This window comes from Chelonoidis abingdonii, chromosome 2, assembly GCF_003597395.2.
Source record: "Chelonoidis abingdonii isolate Lonesome George chromosome 2, CheloAbing_2.0, whole genome shotgun sequence".
In the NCBI taxonomy this organism is placed as follows: Eukaryota; Metazoa; Chordata; order Testudines; family Testudinidae; genus Chelonoidis; species Chelonoidis abingdonii.
This window is the reverse complement of record NC_133770.1, coordinates 133119607-133136542: the sequence shown is the minus strand read 5'-3', so window position 1 is coordinate 133136542 and position 16936 is coordinate 133119607. Positions and strand designations below refer to the sequence as shown.

Genomic DNA, 16936 nt, shown 5'->3' with positions numbered 1-16936 from the left:
ACGGGCGGTAAGAAGGAACTGAGGGGTGGCCGGGTCGGCCGGGGTATTTATACGCGCTATCGTGGCGCCACTCCAGGGGGCGCCCGGCCGACCCGCCGAGTGTTGCTAGGGTAAAAAGTTTCTCCGACGGCTGTGCACGCGGCGCGCACACACCTAAATGGAATGCATATGAGCAACCACTCGAAGAAGAACATCTGTTGCATGATTCAGAAATTTTACAGCTACAACTCAATTTCATCTTAACGTAAGCGAGGGAATGGTCCCGTTATTGTGGGAAACTTTCCCGGCTTATACACTACCCCAGTAAAGTGGGCTAGCAAAAAGATCTGAGTCCTCACTCCCACTTCCTTTGCCCAGAGGCCTGTCTGACCTCAAGGGCTCCCCTTCCACTCTCCTGTGTGGCAGTCCTCGTAACCCAAACAAGGCCAGGCCCAGGATTCCTTGGGGGCTCGACCTCCAACCTTGTTGTGGTCACTTAGGGCACGGGCTACAGTGTCCCCACTCTGGGATGTGCTCTCTGCCCTGGATGTTTCCCTGACTCACTGATCATTCCATACAGTTCAAAGCAAATACAATTGATTAAACAGCAATCAATTTAAAAAAATAAGGAAAAAATGGGAAAGGTTAAAGGAAAACACATAACCCCGCTCTGTGGCACAGGGACATCACGACCAGCTTCTCTAGAATGTAAGGGAAGTTCAGTCTGTTCCTCACAAGTCCCAGGCCTCCTTCTCAGGACCTGGCTGTGCTGCAGGGATGCTGCGGGTCAGACACTTGCTCTGACAGTGACCACACACACAGAGGCTCTAGGTGGCAGGACCCTTCTTTCCAGTGTTGCCCCCGCCCCATCGGGGTTACGATCCCCATCCAAGTCTGACTGGCCAGGTGTCTTGGGTGGGGGCGTTTCCCTGCACTGGGCCTGCTGCCCAGGGTCCCCCTTGCTCTCCCCAGCTGCTTACTGCACCCAGCTCTGGACTGCTCCAGCCCCAGCTCCACTCTGCCTCAGCACAGCTGCTGCTCTGCCTCTAGCTCCCTGGCCCGCTTCTCTGGCCCCTCTGGCTCTGGTTGCTGCAACTCTCCTCCTAGCAGAAGTCTGCTCTCTGTGGGCTGCTTCTGTAACTCTGCTCCTAGCACAGGTCTGCTCTGTGGGCTGCTTTTCTGGTCCCTCTGGATCTGGCATAGCTCTGCTCCCAGCTCAGCCTGGGCCCCAGCTTTCTCCTTAGCTCGGCCCCACTCTGTCTGAGCCAGGCAATTCCAGCTCACAGGACAAACAGGACCCCCCAGGCCTCCTGACTCCCTTATTAGACTGCCTGCCCTGTCAATCAGGTTGACTTGGAGTATTGGCCCCTCCCTATTGTTCCTGGGGACTGTCAGTCTCGCAGTCCTGATTTCCCATTGGCCCTTCCCCTTACTCTTGGTACTGGGAGCTAGCCAACCAAAAACATAAAACCCACTGAGTTTTAGTAAGGGGATAACAGTTCCCTTACATTAAGGTATAGCAAAGAGCTTGCTGATTTGATGAAATGGTTTGAAAGCTGTGAGATGTGCATGAATCAAATGTACAATAAAGTTGTTGACTTAATTAACAACTTACTGAGCACTTAAAAGTGAGCAAGGCGGTGGTGATGTGGGGATTCAAAGCCAATATAGTAAAACTTTTACTGAAGTTGCAGATAAGATTACAAACTACAACCTCCTGAAGCGCATGGAAAAAAAAACCCATTTCACCCAGCCAGCATGCCATTTCCTTAAAGCAGTAAGGGTCTTTGATCCCTTGCAAGAATATGTTTTAAAAATGGATGCCATCCCACTAGATTTCTTAACTGATTTCAACAGGAGTTGCAAACCTCAATTAAAAGGCTAATGATTTTATGCGAAGGAATGTAGCAATGACTACCTTTTGGAAGTCTGGAAAACCATGTCCTCCCAGCATTTCAAAATTTGCCAAGCAATATTTATTTGGAGTCCCTAGCTCTGTGGATGTCAAGCAAAGTATTTCAGCATATGGGCAATTCCTACTGCGCAGAGGCAATCCATCAAAAAGGAATCACTCAACAAACTAATGACACTTCATTTTAATTCAAAAAAGAAATAGAAATAATTGAATATTTAGTGGACTGTATATATGTTTGTTTACTGCTAATTTTAACTGTAAAAATTAACTCCATGCATACTCCATGAAATTCAGTATTTTGCCCTTTACATTATTATGAATTTTTTAAACAAAACAAAACACAATTTTCACAGGCCACTATATATGACCGTCTTAGAAGTGCGCTGGGACCAGATTGGGAGTCTACGTTTTTAAAGAGATGGAACCTTACCAGATCAGCCATTCCAGTGGCTGATGCACAAACCCACCTTTCCACTCTTTCAATACTATACAAACATCCCTTCTACAGCATTTTTTCAACAGTGTGGGAGCACTTTCCCCTTCCAACACACACATTGCAGCTCTGCTTCTCTGACTCTGGTCAGAAATCTTGGCTCTGACTGAAGCACACAGACAGAGCAGGAGGCTGAGCACTCTCTCCCTAATGCAGAGGGGCCGAATAAAGTGACATAGCCCAAAAGAGAGCTGGAGAGAAAATCAGGCAAAAGAGAAAAAAGACTTTCCCTTCTATGAAGTAGTGTCATAAATCTACCATTTCAGTGGTTGTTCAAGGATATGAACCTTTCTTTAAAGGCAGTCATTTCAAGGAGAAAATGGCAAGAATGAAATATTGTTTGAAAAGCATAATGGTTACCTGATCCCCATAATTAGTTTTGCACTTTGTCACATGACTGCTATATGTATATACTCATAGTCATACTTTGTCTGGTGGGATCAAACCGTGTGCAATTATTGAAAAGGGAGAGGGAATAGCAAGGAACTGTCAATACTGCAGTGTTACAATCTTTACCCATTGGCTGATCAAATATGCATCTATCTGGGCAGGAAGACTCAGAAAGGGAGAGAAATGGAGAGAAATGCACAAGTCTATGGGTCCAGATCTAACGGGTGCTGAGGGAGTCGGCTGATGTGATTGCAGAGCCACTGACCATTATCTTTGAAAATTTGTGGCAATTGGGGTGGTGGGCCCGGATGATTGGAAAAAGGCAAATATAGTGCCCATATTTAAAAAAAGAAAGAAAGAGAACCTGAGGAACTACAGACCAGTCAGCCTCACTTCAGTCCCTGGCAAAATCATGGAGCAGGTCCTCAAGGAATAAATTTTGAAGAACTTGGAGGAGAGGAAGGTGATAAGGAATAGTTAACATGGATTCACCAAGGGCAAGTCATGCCTCACCAACCTGATTGCCTTCTATGATGAGACAACTGTCTCTGTGGATATGGGGAAATCGGTGGATGTGATATATCTTGACTTTAGTAAAGCTTTTGATACCGTCTCCCACAGTATTCTTGCCAGCAAAAGAAATATGGATCAGATGAATGGACTATAAGGTGGATAGAAAGCTGGCTAGATCATCAGGCTCAGTGGGTAGTGATCAACAGCTCGATGTCTAGTTGGCAGCCAGTATCAAGCAGAGTGCCCCAGGGGTCAGTCCTGGGGCCGGTTTTGTTCAACGTCTTTATTAATGATCTGGATGATGGGATTAATTGCACCCTCAGTGAGTTTGCAGATGACACTAAACTGGGGGTAGATGTAGATACGCTGGAGGGTAGGGATAAGGTCCATAGTGACCTAGACAAATTGGAGGAATGGGCCAAAAGAAATCTGATGAGGTTCAACAAGGACAAGTGCAGAGTCCTGCACTTAGGAAGGAAGAATCCCATGCACCACTACAGGCTGGGGACCAACTGGCTATGCAGCAGTTCTGCAGAAAAGGACCTGAGGATTACAGTGGAGGAGAAGCTGAATATGAGTCAGCAGTGAGCCCTTGTTGCCAAGAAGTCCAATGGCATATTGGGCTGTATTAGTAGAAGCACTGCCAGCAGATCAAGGGAAGTGATTATTCCCCTCTATTCGGCACTGGGGAGGCCACCTCTGGGGTATCGCATCCAGTTTTGGGCCTCCCCCTCACTACAGAAAGGATGTGGACAAATTGGAGAGAGTCCAGCAGAGGGCAATGAAAATTATTAGGGGGCTGGGGCACATGATTTACGAGGAGAGGCTGAGGGAACTGGGGTTATTTAGTCTGCAGAAGAGAAGAGTGAGGGGGGATTTGATAGCAGCCTTCAACTACCTGAAAGGGAGTTACAAAAAGGATGGAGCTAGGCTGTTCTCAGTGGTGGCAGATGGCAGAACAAGAAGTACTGGTCTCAGGTTGCAGTGGGGATGGTTTAGGTTGGATATTCGGAAAAACTTTTTCACTAGGAGGGTGATGAAGCACTAGAATGGGTTACCTAGAGAGGTGGTGGAATCTCCATCCTTAGAGGGCTTTAAGGCCCAGCTTGACAAAGCTCTGTCTGGGATGATTTAGTTGGGGTTGGTCCTGCTTTGAGCAGGGGGTTGGACTAGATGACCTCCTGAGAATAGATTCCAACCCTAATATTCTATGATTCTAAGAAACAGTTTCATCGGAAATGCTGGAACTGCCCTCTGGCTGACTGCAAGCCAACTGACACTTTTCCAGGGTTATAAAAGACCAAGGCAGCTGTGGAGGAGGCTGTCACAGAGAAAAGAGCTCATGGACCAAGGTCCAGATTCTGATACCAGACTCCACTTTTCAGTGTCAAAAGTAAACAGGAAGCTGGCCAAAAGAAGCCTGGGCTAACAACACTCGTGCACTAAATTCTTTGCTGACAAAAGTCAATGGAGCTCAACCTATTTAAACCAGTAGAGAATTTCAGTAAATGAGTCCTGATAGTGGGTTAATTTCCTTTTTAATATGCACATGTAACTCCCACTAAGGTTACTGCAAGTTACATGTGCATTTCAAGGTGAGGATTAGATATAAGGTACAAGCTGCAAATGAAGATCTGCTTCCGAACTTCTCCAGAGTTTGGAGGGGCATTTAAACCTGAGTTTTGGATTCTGGCCCATCATTAATAAGTTTAAATCCCTCTATGAATTCACTCCAACACAATGGTTATATATACTTTGCCAGGATATCCTATTCATGGATAAAATTAACAAAAAGATTTTAATCAGAAAAAAAATCCCATTGGAGATGTACCACACTGCAGATATAAAGGGATCACAAAGGGAAGGAGAAACTTGTAACTAGAGGTTACAAATTGAATTGTACAAATTGAGAAACATATTACCAGTATCAGAATATCTGAGCCTCAAATCAAAGAAATAAGGAAAACTGTTTTTCCCAGGAACACACATTCTAATTGTATCACTCTAAAAACACAAGAATTTAGACCTTATTTTGGTACCTTTATAGTTGATGATTTTCCTTCCTTTGTGCGTAGAGAGTTTTTATGTTGCTGAAGCATTGGTTCAACTAACTCAGCGAGCCAACCTGTACACACTCCTTTTCGTGAAACCAGTCGAGATGGGGAAGATGGAAACTCCACAACATTAAAAACAAACTGCAGTTTTCCTGGTTGAAATAAATTGGAGCTGCAATGACACAAATGATTAAACAATCAAAATACTATCTGAGAAGGAATCAGTTCAGTAGCTTCACTTGGGGCCTAATCCAAATCTCATTGAAGTTAGAGTCTATCCCTTGACTTTATGGGATGGGGTTGTACAGGGCTGGATTGGCAAGTGCCTGGACAATACCACATGAATGACTCACAGAATTCGAACAGAACTCTTCTGAATTTATCAGATTCATGTGCATGAGAGTTCTACTTTGTGAAAGCACTGGTAAAATTTTACTAGCCACTCGAAGAATATTGCTTTATTTACATGGAACACAACATTTGCGTGTGTTTTTAATCAGAACATTTTTTATAATACTTTCTATTAAAAAATGAACTTAGATTCTTTTCTACCCAGGTTTCATTCTTCCTTTTTTTCCACTCTATTTCTCCTCCTCCATCTACTGTCTCCATCTTTTACTGTTTCCCCTCATTCTAGATTGTATTTAATGTTTAATATTGTTCCCTTTCTTTTCCTCTCTCTCTCTCCATTCCTTTCCTAACTTCCCACTCATTTTAGTGTCCCCTCATCCTCCTTTAATCTATTTCCATCTCTTCATTCTTTCCCTAACCAATTTCATCACTTTCCTTCAATTCCTTTATCCTTATCATCATCAGTCTCCTCCTCCTCCATTCCCACTCACTCCCAGTCTATAACTCTTCCCTTTGCAATCTTCTCACCTATACATTTGTTTCCTGCAGTTTCTCTCAGACAACTCAACCTGGCCTGCTGGGGAAGGCTGCTAGGCAAGTCCTTTCCAGAGATTGCCATGCCTTCAATACTTATCCCTGTTAAAGGGCTGTTGGGGTCTCTTCCTTCTCCTCTTTCTGCCTCAGAGGATTTGGGGATGGAGAGTCAGGCTGCAGTGATCTTCTGTATCTTTTCCCAAAGGCAAACGGCTGGGAGCTGCCTGGCTGGGTTAGTTCAGCAGCACTAGTAAATGGGAACAGTCAGTCACTCCATTCTGTCTGCCTAATCTCAGAGTAAAGCAGTTCCAGGAGTGGCAGGTGAGCAGCGAGACAGCCCTGCTGTTCATGGAAGACATCAATCCACTAGCAAATGCCTCATGGACCAGTCTAGGTCTGAGATTATTTACTTGTTTGCTCTGTGACTAAAGCCATACTGCACACTTGCGCTGGAAGGATTCCAAATAAATAAATAAATCAAGGACATTTTCATTTCTTTAGTCTTGCCTCAAGAATTCTAAAAATAAATAAAATAAAAAAATAGTTCCACTGTGAGGAACTTCTGCAGAAGTAATCTATGTGCTGGAATCATTTTTAGCCACTGGGGATTGCGCGTGTATGTACAAACTCAAAGAGATAAAGCTGAATTCCACATTGACCACAAGATCAAAGTTCTCTTAAACAAAACTAAACTGCAATATAACCCAGAATTTGCTCTCTGTAATGCCTTAACAAGGTATATTTTTATGAGGACAAACCATGCCTAAATTACAAACAAGATATAATCTAAATATATCAGTACCTTGAAGCTGAATAGGACCTGGCTTGCAGTTTAGGAAGATGTTCTGAAAAGAATAATAAAAAACCCATTGGTTATCATCACTGTCACATCAAAAATTGTATTTTTAAAAGCAAATTTCTTTATGCCTGAAAATACAAATTTAAACAAACATTCTTTACAGCCTTAACTAGTGCTCACTCCATAATCAGACAGATATGTACTTGGACATTTTTTCATTAGAAAGATGCAAAAACTTAAAAGATTCTATTCAGCAGGAACTCAGCTTTCAGAGTAGTAACATACACCAACATAACAGTGGTAGAAATCCTTGAGGGTAAAAAGTGTGGCTTGGGAGCAGGTGCACTGTAGTAAAGTAGCTGTAAATCCACTTGAGCAGCAAGGTGGTGAATGGCAATAAAAGGTACGCACAGCAGAAATATGGGTAAAGACAGAGCCAAAAGGGGTATGCACATTTCTTTGGCACTTATGTACATTAGCACAAAGATGTAAGAGCCCTGGCTTAATTTAAGACTGCCCTTACTCATCAACCGGGAACAGGACAGAGTCAGACATGCTACCCACCACCCATTTTAGTGAATCTCCTTTCCAGGAGAGCAAATTCAGCTGGTATCTTGCATACTACACGTTAAACCTCTCAGAGCCACCTTGCACTGGATTCATACACCATAATATGGACCACAGTATTTTGACACAGTGGACCACAGTATTTTATCTGAATACAAAAAGGCAAAGATTTCTGGGGTCACTGATATTCCTTCTCTACTCAGAGAAATTTGGAGATAGCTACAGCGAGACCCTATCCTTTTAACATTATATTTAAATACAATCCTGCAATCCACTCATCCACTGAATTCCTCAGGTCTTCTTGAATGAATAAAAGTTGCAGGATGGGTTATCTTTATCGTAATGGCATAGGTTTACAGTACTCATGAATAGTGCTTAGACATGCGACAAATATTATATGCTGTTAATTTGAAAAATATTGAATATTGAGTACCAGATATTAACACCACATGGGCTCCATTTAAGGAGGCCAACAACAATCAGTGCCACAGAGTCATCTCATGAAAGGAAGGGGAAGAACAGAAATACAACCACCGAGTTCCCCTTCCACAAAGGGAAGGCAGAAATATCATTGCAGAGGGATCATGGTGGGATGTACAGACTTGCTGCTCTGTCTCAGAAAACTCCCATACACTCTGCAGCTTTCATTTGAATTAATTCCATGAGAACACAAACTAGTTGTATTTTTTATTATTCATTCAAATATAAATATCTGCAAATAGCAGCTATTTGCATATACAAGGCAAACTTTAGTAGAGTATTTGAACCAGCACTACATTGTACAAAATAAATGCTTTTGGGGGTTGTTTTGTTTAAAGAAATCTACTGTATTATTTCTTAAAAAAATATTTTTATAAAAGACATTTTTGATTTGTTTTTAACAGTTATATGGGATACAGGGAAAAATAGAGTACCAAAAGAAAAACAAAAGAAGGCAAAAAACGCAAGTGTTGGAAATGGGCCCTTGATCATGTTAGACGTTTTTTAAAGCTGCTTTACAAACAAAGGCCCTGATCCTGGAAACCCTTATGCCAGTGCTTTTCAATATGCAGCGCAAAGTCAACAGGATTACTCACACACGAAGTTCAGCATATGCATAAGCATTGGCAAAATCAAGGTGAAACACGACACAGTGAAGAGCACGTCTTTACTTCCAGATTATAAATTCAGTTTCATAACCTTGGCTAGCGATTTTCCCAAAGAAGTAATAACTGAATAGTGTTTTGTTTTTAAACGTATGCTCTGTTGCATTTTCACAAATTAAACACAACTGAACTTAAATCAGCTACTTACCTATCAGCAGCTTAAGTGGAGGTCTGCATGTTGGAAAAGCATGGATTAAATCCAATAAGCAGATATTAGCATCTCTGATAAAACTATTGTAATCAGAGGCTCCTTGCTTGCTGCACAGCTCCTGAAGCCTTCGCTTTTCCCTAGCATCACTGGTGTATTCTACAAGAGCTCGCAAAAATGCCTAGGGGAAGAGAGAAGCAGGTTTTAATTTGGATGATTTTTACTGTTTGTATTTTCATGATGTTTTGTTCATTACCTATGTGGAGATTTGCCCAACTACCTGGGAACAATTTGGATTGCCTGTAGGGACATCCTGTAGGTTAACAAATAATGCAATTTGTTATGTGCTGCATATTTTCACCTCCCACGAAAATTTTTCCATTTCTCAGTCACCTCCTCCAGTGCCTGGGGCAGTGTAGCAGGTCACGAAATCTGATCTAGTCATGTGGAGGATGGTGTGTACTGCTGGATAAATCTAAAACTTCTTAAAGACTTTCTAGGTGGATTTGAACTGTAATCTCTGACTTGTAAGAAAACAGCACCATAACACATATTAACTCAAGGGAAACACGGTTTTCTAAATTACAAACACAAAGACATAAGTAAAACTTTTGAGAGGTATTATGTGCAATATTAAGTACAATATATACTGAGCAGCAGAAATGCAATTATAGTATTCTACTCTATTCTCCTATGTCCACATAAAGCAATATGAACTTTTCCTACAGAAAAATAAGTTGTGTATTGTAAGACAGTGAAAATCACATTTAAAATATTTGCAGTGTTGCACTTTCAATGACATTAAAATATACACAATACATAAAAAGAAACACATGAACCAAAATATTGTGTAATCAGAACTTGTATTCTTAAAAAAAAAAAAAAGACTTTGAGTTTGCTCAAATTACATTCTAGCACCAAACCTCTGCAGAAAGTAACAATTTTGACTACAAAGCTATATAAAGCATGTTGTGCACTGACCAGACTATAAAGTACATGGGTTAAGAAAATTGTCTTGGGTGGTATTCCCTAACCACTACTCTATTTACTCTCATTGCTGACACAAATTTTGCAAAACTGTTTAAGGCAGTTTTGAAAGGTTAAGCCAATTAAAAGGCTTTCTTATATGGCATGTAATGTAATACTGACATCTAGTGGACCCTGCTGTAAAAACTACTCCAACTGAATGAGTGAGGCACATTCAAAAATGTATTTAATTTTCCTCTAAGTGTATCTCCAAGTGTGTTTTAACAGAACTGCATAGTACTGTTGCATCTTTTCTAAATTTTCTGCTATTTCCAGGCATTAAGTGTAAAGAAAGTAATTTTCATTGGTTGTGAAATCTAATTCCCCAGCTGTACTGGCTCAGCTACAAAATCTGCATTTTTCCAAGTTATTGTAGAATTAAAGAACATGGGAGTTATGATTAAAATAAAAAACATTCTGGATTGCTTGGATGCAGCAGCCCATCCATTTCTAGTAATAATACTGCAAATGTAACATGTACAGGATAACTTTGGTTAGCAAACACAGCTTCGATTTTACACTTATGGCTAAATTTTGCCATCTTCATGTTGAAGTAGCACCATATTCCATGAGAAGTACCATTTATTTCAATGGGACCACTCACTGAGCAAGATCCTACTGAATGTGAGTAAGGTTATCAGAATGTGGTCCTTAATTATATGTCTCATGTGGCTTGCCTGGTAAAGGTGAAGCGGCTAAAAGGGGAAACCTTTTTTAGAAAAATACAAAATAAACGTGCCTGCTTATTGATAATGGCTTGTACATGAAGAAATATGGTAGTGTAAGAAGACAAATGAGAACAGATTTACTACAGACAGCACAACTAGGTAGTTCTGCAACACAACAAAATTGTTTTATTGTTAGATGTCAGATCAACTGCAGTCAGTTCATTTTAAGCTTAACGGATTTACTCAGGTCAATGCCTTATAAACTAAAGGTATGTCTACACGGCACACTCATTGCAGCAGCGTGTAGAATCCATAAATTGCACCCCCCGCAGCATGCGTATAAATAGCAGTGTAGACAGTGAGACAATGGCTTAGGTATAAAGACATGTCTGAACCCTGTGGGTATGTACAGCTCTCTACAGGCCAAAGCAGTGCCTTCTCCAGCTACACTGCTATTTTTAGTCACACTCCCAAACCTTTCCCTGCCACAGACACCTGCTGGAGCTTTCCCCCTTTACCTTCCCACTGCCAGAACCTTTCACTGCTGCATGTGGCTACATACCACAACGTGGATGCAGCCTGCTTTTCACCGCAGCATGCAGCTATGCATACGTTACATGCCACCACCACTGGTGTGCAGTGTAGACATACCTTAGGTTTCTGCCGCTGGTAGCACAACTGGTCCCCATATATCATTTACCCTCTTGGTCCCTTAATAAGAGCTCATACTTCTTTCTTTCCTTCTTTCTTCGGTAGATCAAACACCTTGAATTTGTTTATATAAAGTACATGTGACTATTAAGAAAATCATTTGCACACACAGAAAGAAGAGTTCAGCTTCAACACTTAATATCTGCATGTAATGGGTAGTCTTTGACAAAGTCTATGGCAGCTATTCTCAAGGAGGGAAAGAAAATCAGTCTTAATTTTAAATTATTTGTTGTTGTCGTCATTTCTTACTTTGGCCTGCAGAAATAGTACTATAGCTGCTCCAAAAACGATTTTTTGGTTCTCAGTTTTTTGTTCCCCATTTTCAACAAAAGTAGGACAAGTAATGGGCTTAATCTACAGCAGGGGAGATGTACATTAAATACTAGTAAACACTTTCCCACTATAACAATAGTTAACCACTGGAATAGGTTACCAAGGGAGGCTGTGGAATCCCTGTCACTGACAGTTTTTAAAAAGAGATTAGAAAAATGCCTGTCAGGGATGGTCAGGGATACTTATTCATGCCTCAGTGCCAAGGGCTCGACTAAGTGACCTCTCAAGGTCTCTTCCACATTTTCTCTGATTCTATTAAATGTTTCATTTTGACTAAATAAAACATTTTTGTTTAGCTTTTAACCACTGTTAAACCTTTATTTATTTTTTTAGAGAAAATATAAAGAATCTTTTAAAACAAAAAGTCATTTCAAACTGAAAAATTGGCAAAACATTTCATTATCAGTTTTTCACCAAAAAATGGTAATTCAAGAAGTTTCACCAAGCTCCACGTACTACCTTTGTTCTGTGTCAGATATCACAAGCAAAGAAAGCCAGGGGGTGCCTTAGTGCTTGGACTGAAGACTTCCATAGGGAATCCCAAGATTCTGTAGGAATTCACCATGTAGCCTTCTTCTCTCCAAGTCAGACCAGTGGCCCATCTAATTCAGGATCCAGTCTCTGATAATAACCAGTACCAGATTCTTTAATGGTGTAGAGAAAGCCTGTTGTAAACAGCCAATCCACTGGGGAAGTTTCTTCCTATCCCTCATTAGGGAATAGATTATGTTGTGAAACATGAGCGTGTATATACCCATTGTTTTTTTAAATATTTTATCCTATGTAATTAGAGCTGGTAAAAAAGGAAAAAGTATTATTTTTCAAATTTTTTATTTTTTTGAAGTGAGATTTGAATTCAAATAAATTCCATCCAGCTCCAATCTAGTGGAACTGTGAGTGTTCAAATGTTCAGTCCCATTTTGAATATTAAATTGTTTTTAAATTTCTCTTCATATCTAAGACTCTCCATTCCTCCAGTTGTGTTTGCGACCCACCTCTGGACAGCTTCTGTTTCTTCTGTATCTTTATTGATACAGGAAACTATTACTAATTGTAATCAAGCAAACCCCAAGGGATAGTGATAGGAGGCTGCTGTATTTTGGATGACATTAAATACATCACTTCTACTTATATCAGAATAACGGTGTTACTCTGGTGTTCATCTTGGGCAACTGCATTCCACCTTCCTGAATCCCTTCTGTTATGTCAGTTAGATGTGGAAATCCTCACTTGCCTGCGCTAACCTTTGAATTAATGTTGCTGATAAGTCTTCATGTCAGTGTGTGAATAAACATTTGTCATGTAGCTTGTTACGGCTGTAATTCATTCTGGGATCATTTGAAATGAAACGTTATTTTTATAACTGGTTTACTTCTTTGCGTATCACAAGGCTTTACTGTAGCCAAGATCCTTCAGGGAGACATAGGTAAGAAGTTGTCTTAATGCTTTATTATTATTTATTAAGCACCAATGTGCTTGGGGCTGTTCAAAGCCAGAAGACCCTGGGTGGGATTCACAAAGGTGTTTTGGCACCTAAGTTCCATTGAAATGGGAACTGAACACCTAGATACCTTTATGAATCCCATCCACTGTCCCTACCCAAATGACTTTGTACTGTAAGGCGGTGGTTCTCAATTAGGGGTACATGTACCACTGGGATTACGCAGAAGTCTTTCAGGGGATATGTCAACTCATCTAGATATTTGCCTAATTTTACAACAGGCTATGTGAAAAGCACTAGCGAAATCAGTAGAAACTAAAATTTAATCCAGACAAGGACTTTTTTGTACTGCTCTATATGCTCAAATGCAAGTAAAATATTTATATTCTAATAGACTGTAGGTGACTAGGGTAGTGCCCCTCAGTGGAAGGGAGGGTCTTCGGAGTTGCAGTCGTGACGGATGATAAAAAAGACGGTTACTCACCTTTGTAACTGTTGTTCTTAAAGATGTGTTGCTCATATCCATTCCAGTTAGGTGTGCACATGCCGCGTGCACGTTCGTCGGAAGATTTTTACCCCTAGCAACACTCGGTGGGCCGGCAGGTCGCCCCCTGGAGTGGCGCCGCTATGGCGCCTGATATATACCCCTGCCGGCCTGACCGCTCCTCAGTTCCCTCTTGCCGGCTACTCCGACAGTGGGGAAGGAGGGCGGATGTGGAATGGATATGAGCAACACATCTCAAAGAACAACAGTTACAAAAGTGAGTAACCGTCTTTTCTTCTTCGAGTGCTTGCTCATATCCATTCCAATTAGGTGATTCCCAAGCCTTACCTAGGCGGTGGAGTCGGAGCGAGACGTTGCGGAATGTAAGACCGCTGAGCCGAAGGCAGCATTGTCTCTGGACTGCTGGACCAATGCATAGTGCGATTCAAAGGTGTGGATGGAAGACCAGGTGGCTGCGCGGCAGATTTCCTGTATCGGAACATGGGACAAGAACGCGGCAGATGAGGCTTGAGCCAGAGTAGAGTGGCCGGTGAGGTGACCAGTCGGAACATGAGCCAAGTCATACCAAGCCCGAATACAGGATGTCACGCAAGATGCAATACATTGGGAAGAGACTGCCATGCCCTTAATATGTTCTGCCACCGCTACCAATAGCTGAAGTGAGCGTCAGAAGGGTTTGGGGTCCTCTCGATGTAAAAGGCGAGAGCCCTACGGACATCCAGAGTATGCAGCTGCTGTTCCTGTCGCGATGAGTGCGGCTTTGGATAAAAGACTGGCAGGAAGATGTCCTGATTAACGTGAAAGGCAGAGACGACCTTAGGGAGGAATGCCGGGTGTGGTCGCAGCTGTACCTTGTCCTTATGGAACACCGTATATGGAGGATCCACAGTCAATGCTCGAAGTTCTGAGACTCGTCTAGCCGAGGTGACAGCGACTAGGAATGCTGTCTTCCAGGACAGATACAGCAGCGAGCATGTGGCTAAAGGCTCAAAGGGGGGCCTCATGAGCCTGGTTAAGACGAGGTTCAGGTCCCAGGTAGGGGTAGGGCGTTTGACCTGGGGGTAGAGTTGCTCCAAGCCTTTGAAGAATCTGGAAACTATAGGGTGGGAAAAATGGAACTGCCAGCGTCCCCAGGATGGAAGGTGGAAATAGCTGCAAGGTGCACTCGTAGAGAGGAGATCGCCAGACCCTGCTCTTTGAGAGACCATAAATAGTCCAAGATAGTGGGGACTAATACAGAATGCAGAGAAAGGCCATGCTGGGGGCACCAGTGGCAGAAGCGCTTCCATTTTGCGAGGTATGTCGATCGCGTGGAGTGCTTCCTGCTTCCAAGCAGCACCTGTTGCACTGCGGCGGAACACCACAACTCCAATTGGCATAACCAGACAGCAGCCATGCTGTCAGATGAAGGGACTGCAGGTCCGGATGGTGCAGCCTGCCGAAGTCTTGCGTGATCAGGTCCGGCCAGAGTGGTAGGGGAATCGGGTCTGACAGGGACAGGTCGAGCAGCATGGTGTACCAGTGCTGCCTCGGCCAAGCCGGGACGATCAGGATAAGACGGGCTTTGTCCCTGTGGAGCTTGAGTAGGACTCGGTGGACGAGAGGAAACGGTGGGAAGGCATAACAGAGGTGGCCCATCCACGGAATCAGGAACGGGTCTGACAGGGAGCCCGGGGAGCGACCTTGTAGGGAGCAGAATACCTGGCATTTCCTGTTCACTATGGATGCAAACAGGTCTATGTGGGGAAAGCCCCACCTCCGGAAAACCAAATGGAGAACATCCGGACGGATGGACCATTCGTGTGATAGGAAGGACCTGCTCAGGTGATCTGCGAGTGTGGTCCGTGCTCCTGGGAGGAAGGAGGCCATGAGATCTATGGAGTGGGCTATGCAGAAGTCCCAGAGTTGGATCACTTCCTGACACAAGGGGGAGGACCGTGTCCCTCCCTGCTTGTTGATGTAATACATGGCCGTTGTGTTGTCCGTGAATACTGCAACACAATGGCCTTATAGATGGCGCTGGAACGCTTGGCATGCCAGCCGGACCGCTGTTAGCTCTCAGACATTGATGTGAAGCGTCAGCTCCCGGGATGACCAAAGGCCTTGGGTGCGCAGGTGCCCTAGGTGAGCACCTCAGCCCAGTGAGGACGCATCCGCTGTTAGGGACGTGGAGGGCCGGGGGAGGGGGGGGACGATGAAACGGCAGGCCTGCACACACTCGGGATGATGTCCTCCACCAGTCGAGGGAGCCTAGAACGCTCGGCAGAACTGTCAGAATAATGTCTATGGCATTTCTGCCCAGCTGATAGACGGAGGCGAGCCAGTTTTGTAGAGGACTCATTCGCAGTCTGGCATGCTTTGTGATGAATGTGTACACAGCCATGTGCCCGAGGAGAGCAAGGCAAGTACGAGCAGAGGTAGTTGGAAAACTCTGAAGACTTTGGACAAGGGAAACTATGGCCTGAAACCGGTGTGGGGGTAAACTGGCCGTTGCAAGGTTGGAGTCCAGCATTGCCCTGATAAATTCTATCCTCGGCATAAGCACCAGAGTGGACTTGTCCAAACTGATGATCAGGCCTAGACGCATGAACAACTCCCTGATGATGGTGACATGGCTGATGGTTTGTGCCTCAGAGGCCCCTCGGATAAGCCAGTCATCAAGGTTAAGGGAAGACGTGTATTCGACGATGGCACAGGGAAGCAGCGACGACCGCCATACACTTCATGAAGACCCGAGGGGCCGAGGAAAGACCAAAGGGGAAGACAGTGAACTGGTAGTGATCCTGATTTACCACAAAGCGTAGATACCTCCTGTGCACGGGATAAACTGCAATGTGGACATATGCGTCCTTCATGTCGAGAGCGGCGTACCAATCTCCGGGATCCAGGGAAGGAATGTGGTTCCCAGGGATACCATGCGGAATTTGAACTTTTTGATGAACTTGTTCAGTCCTCGCAGGTCCAGGATGGGCCGGAGCCCTTTTTGCCTTGGGAATTAGGAAATATTGGGAGTAAAACCCCTTGCCCTTTAACTCCTCCGGTACCTCCTCTATAGCTCCGATTGAGAGGAGCCTGCGAACCTCCTGGATGAGGAGTTGCTCGTGAGAGGGATCCCGGTGTTGGTTTGGCGGGACCGGAATTGTTACCCCCTTGAGGTCCAGACTGACATCTGTGAGTAGTACGACCTTGTCTTTGGGCAAAATTTTGTCTTGGCTGAGGCGGGGGGTAAGGGCGCTGAGGTTGGGAGCGGAATGACTGTCTTTGGGTCTGGGGTGTATGCATTCCCAACGAACACATAATGATGCGGTTGTCCTTCGGACTCTGTAGTCTGGGGTCCGTCTTTTGCGAAAACAAGCCTTGTCCA

At 43.6% G+C, this 16936-nt stretch overlaps 1 protein-coding gene across 5 annotated transcripts in view; it reads right to left on the bottom strand.

Annotated features, from left to right (window-relative positions):
• Window positions 1-16936, bottom strand: part of MTRR (5-methyltetrahydrofolate-homocysteine methyltransferase reductase) — a 152825-nt gene that overhangs the window by 48589 nt on the left and 87300 nt on the right. For all 5 annotated transcript variants that reach the window (XM_032786521.2, XM_075062670.1, XM_075062671.1 and 2 more), the window contains 3 exons: window positions 8889-9069; window positions 7032-7074; window positions 5330-5516 (listed from right to left, as the gene is read on the bottom strand). In XM_032786521.2, the coding sequence (XP_032642412.1) occupies window positions 5330-5516; window positions 7032-7074; window positions 8889-9069 (411 nt within the window). The remainder of the gene's footprint in view (window positions 1-5329; window positions 5517-7031; window positions 7075-8888; window positions 9070-16936) is intronic.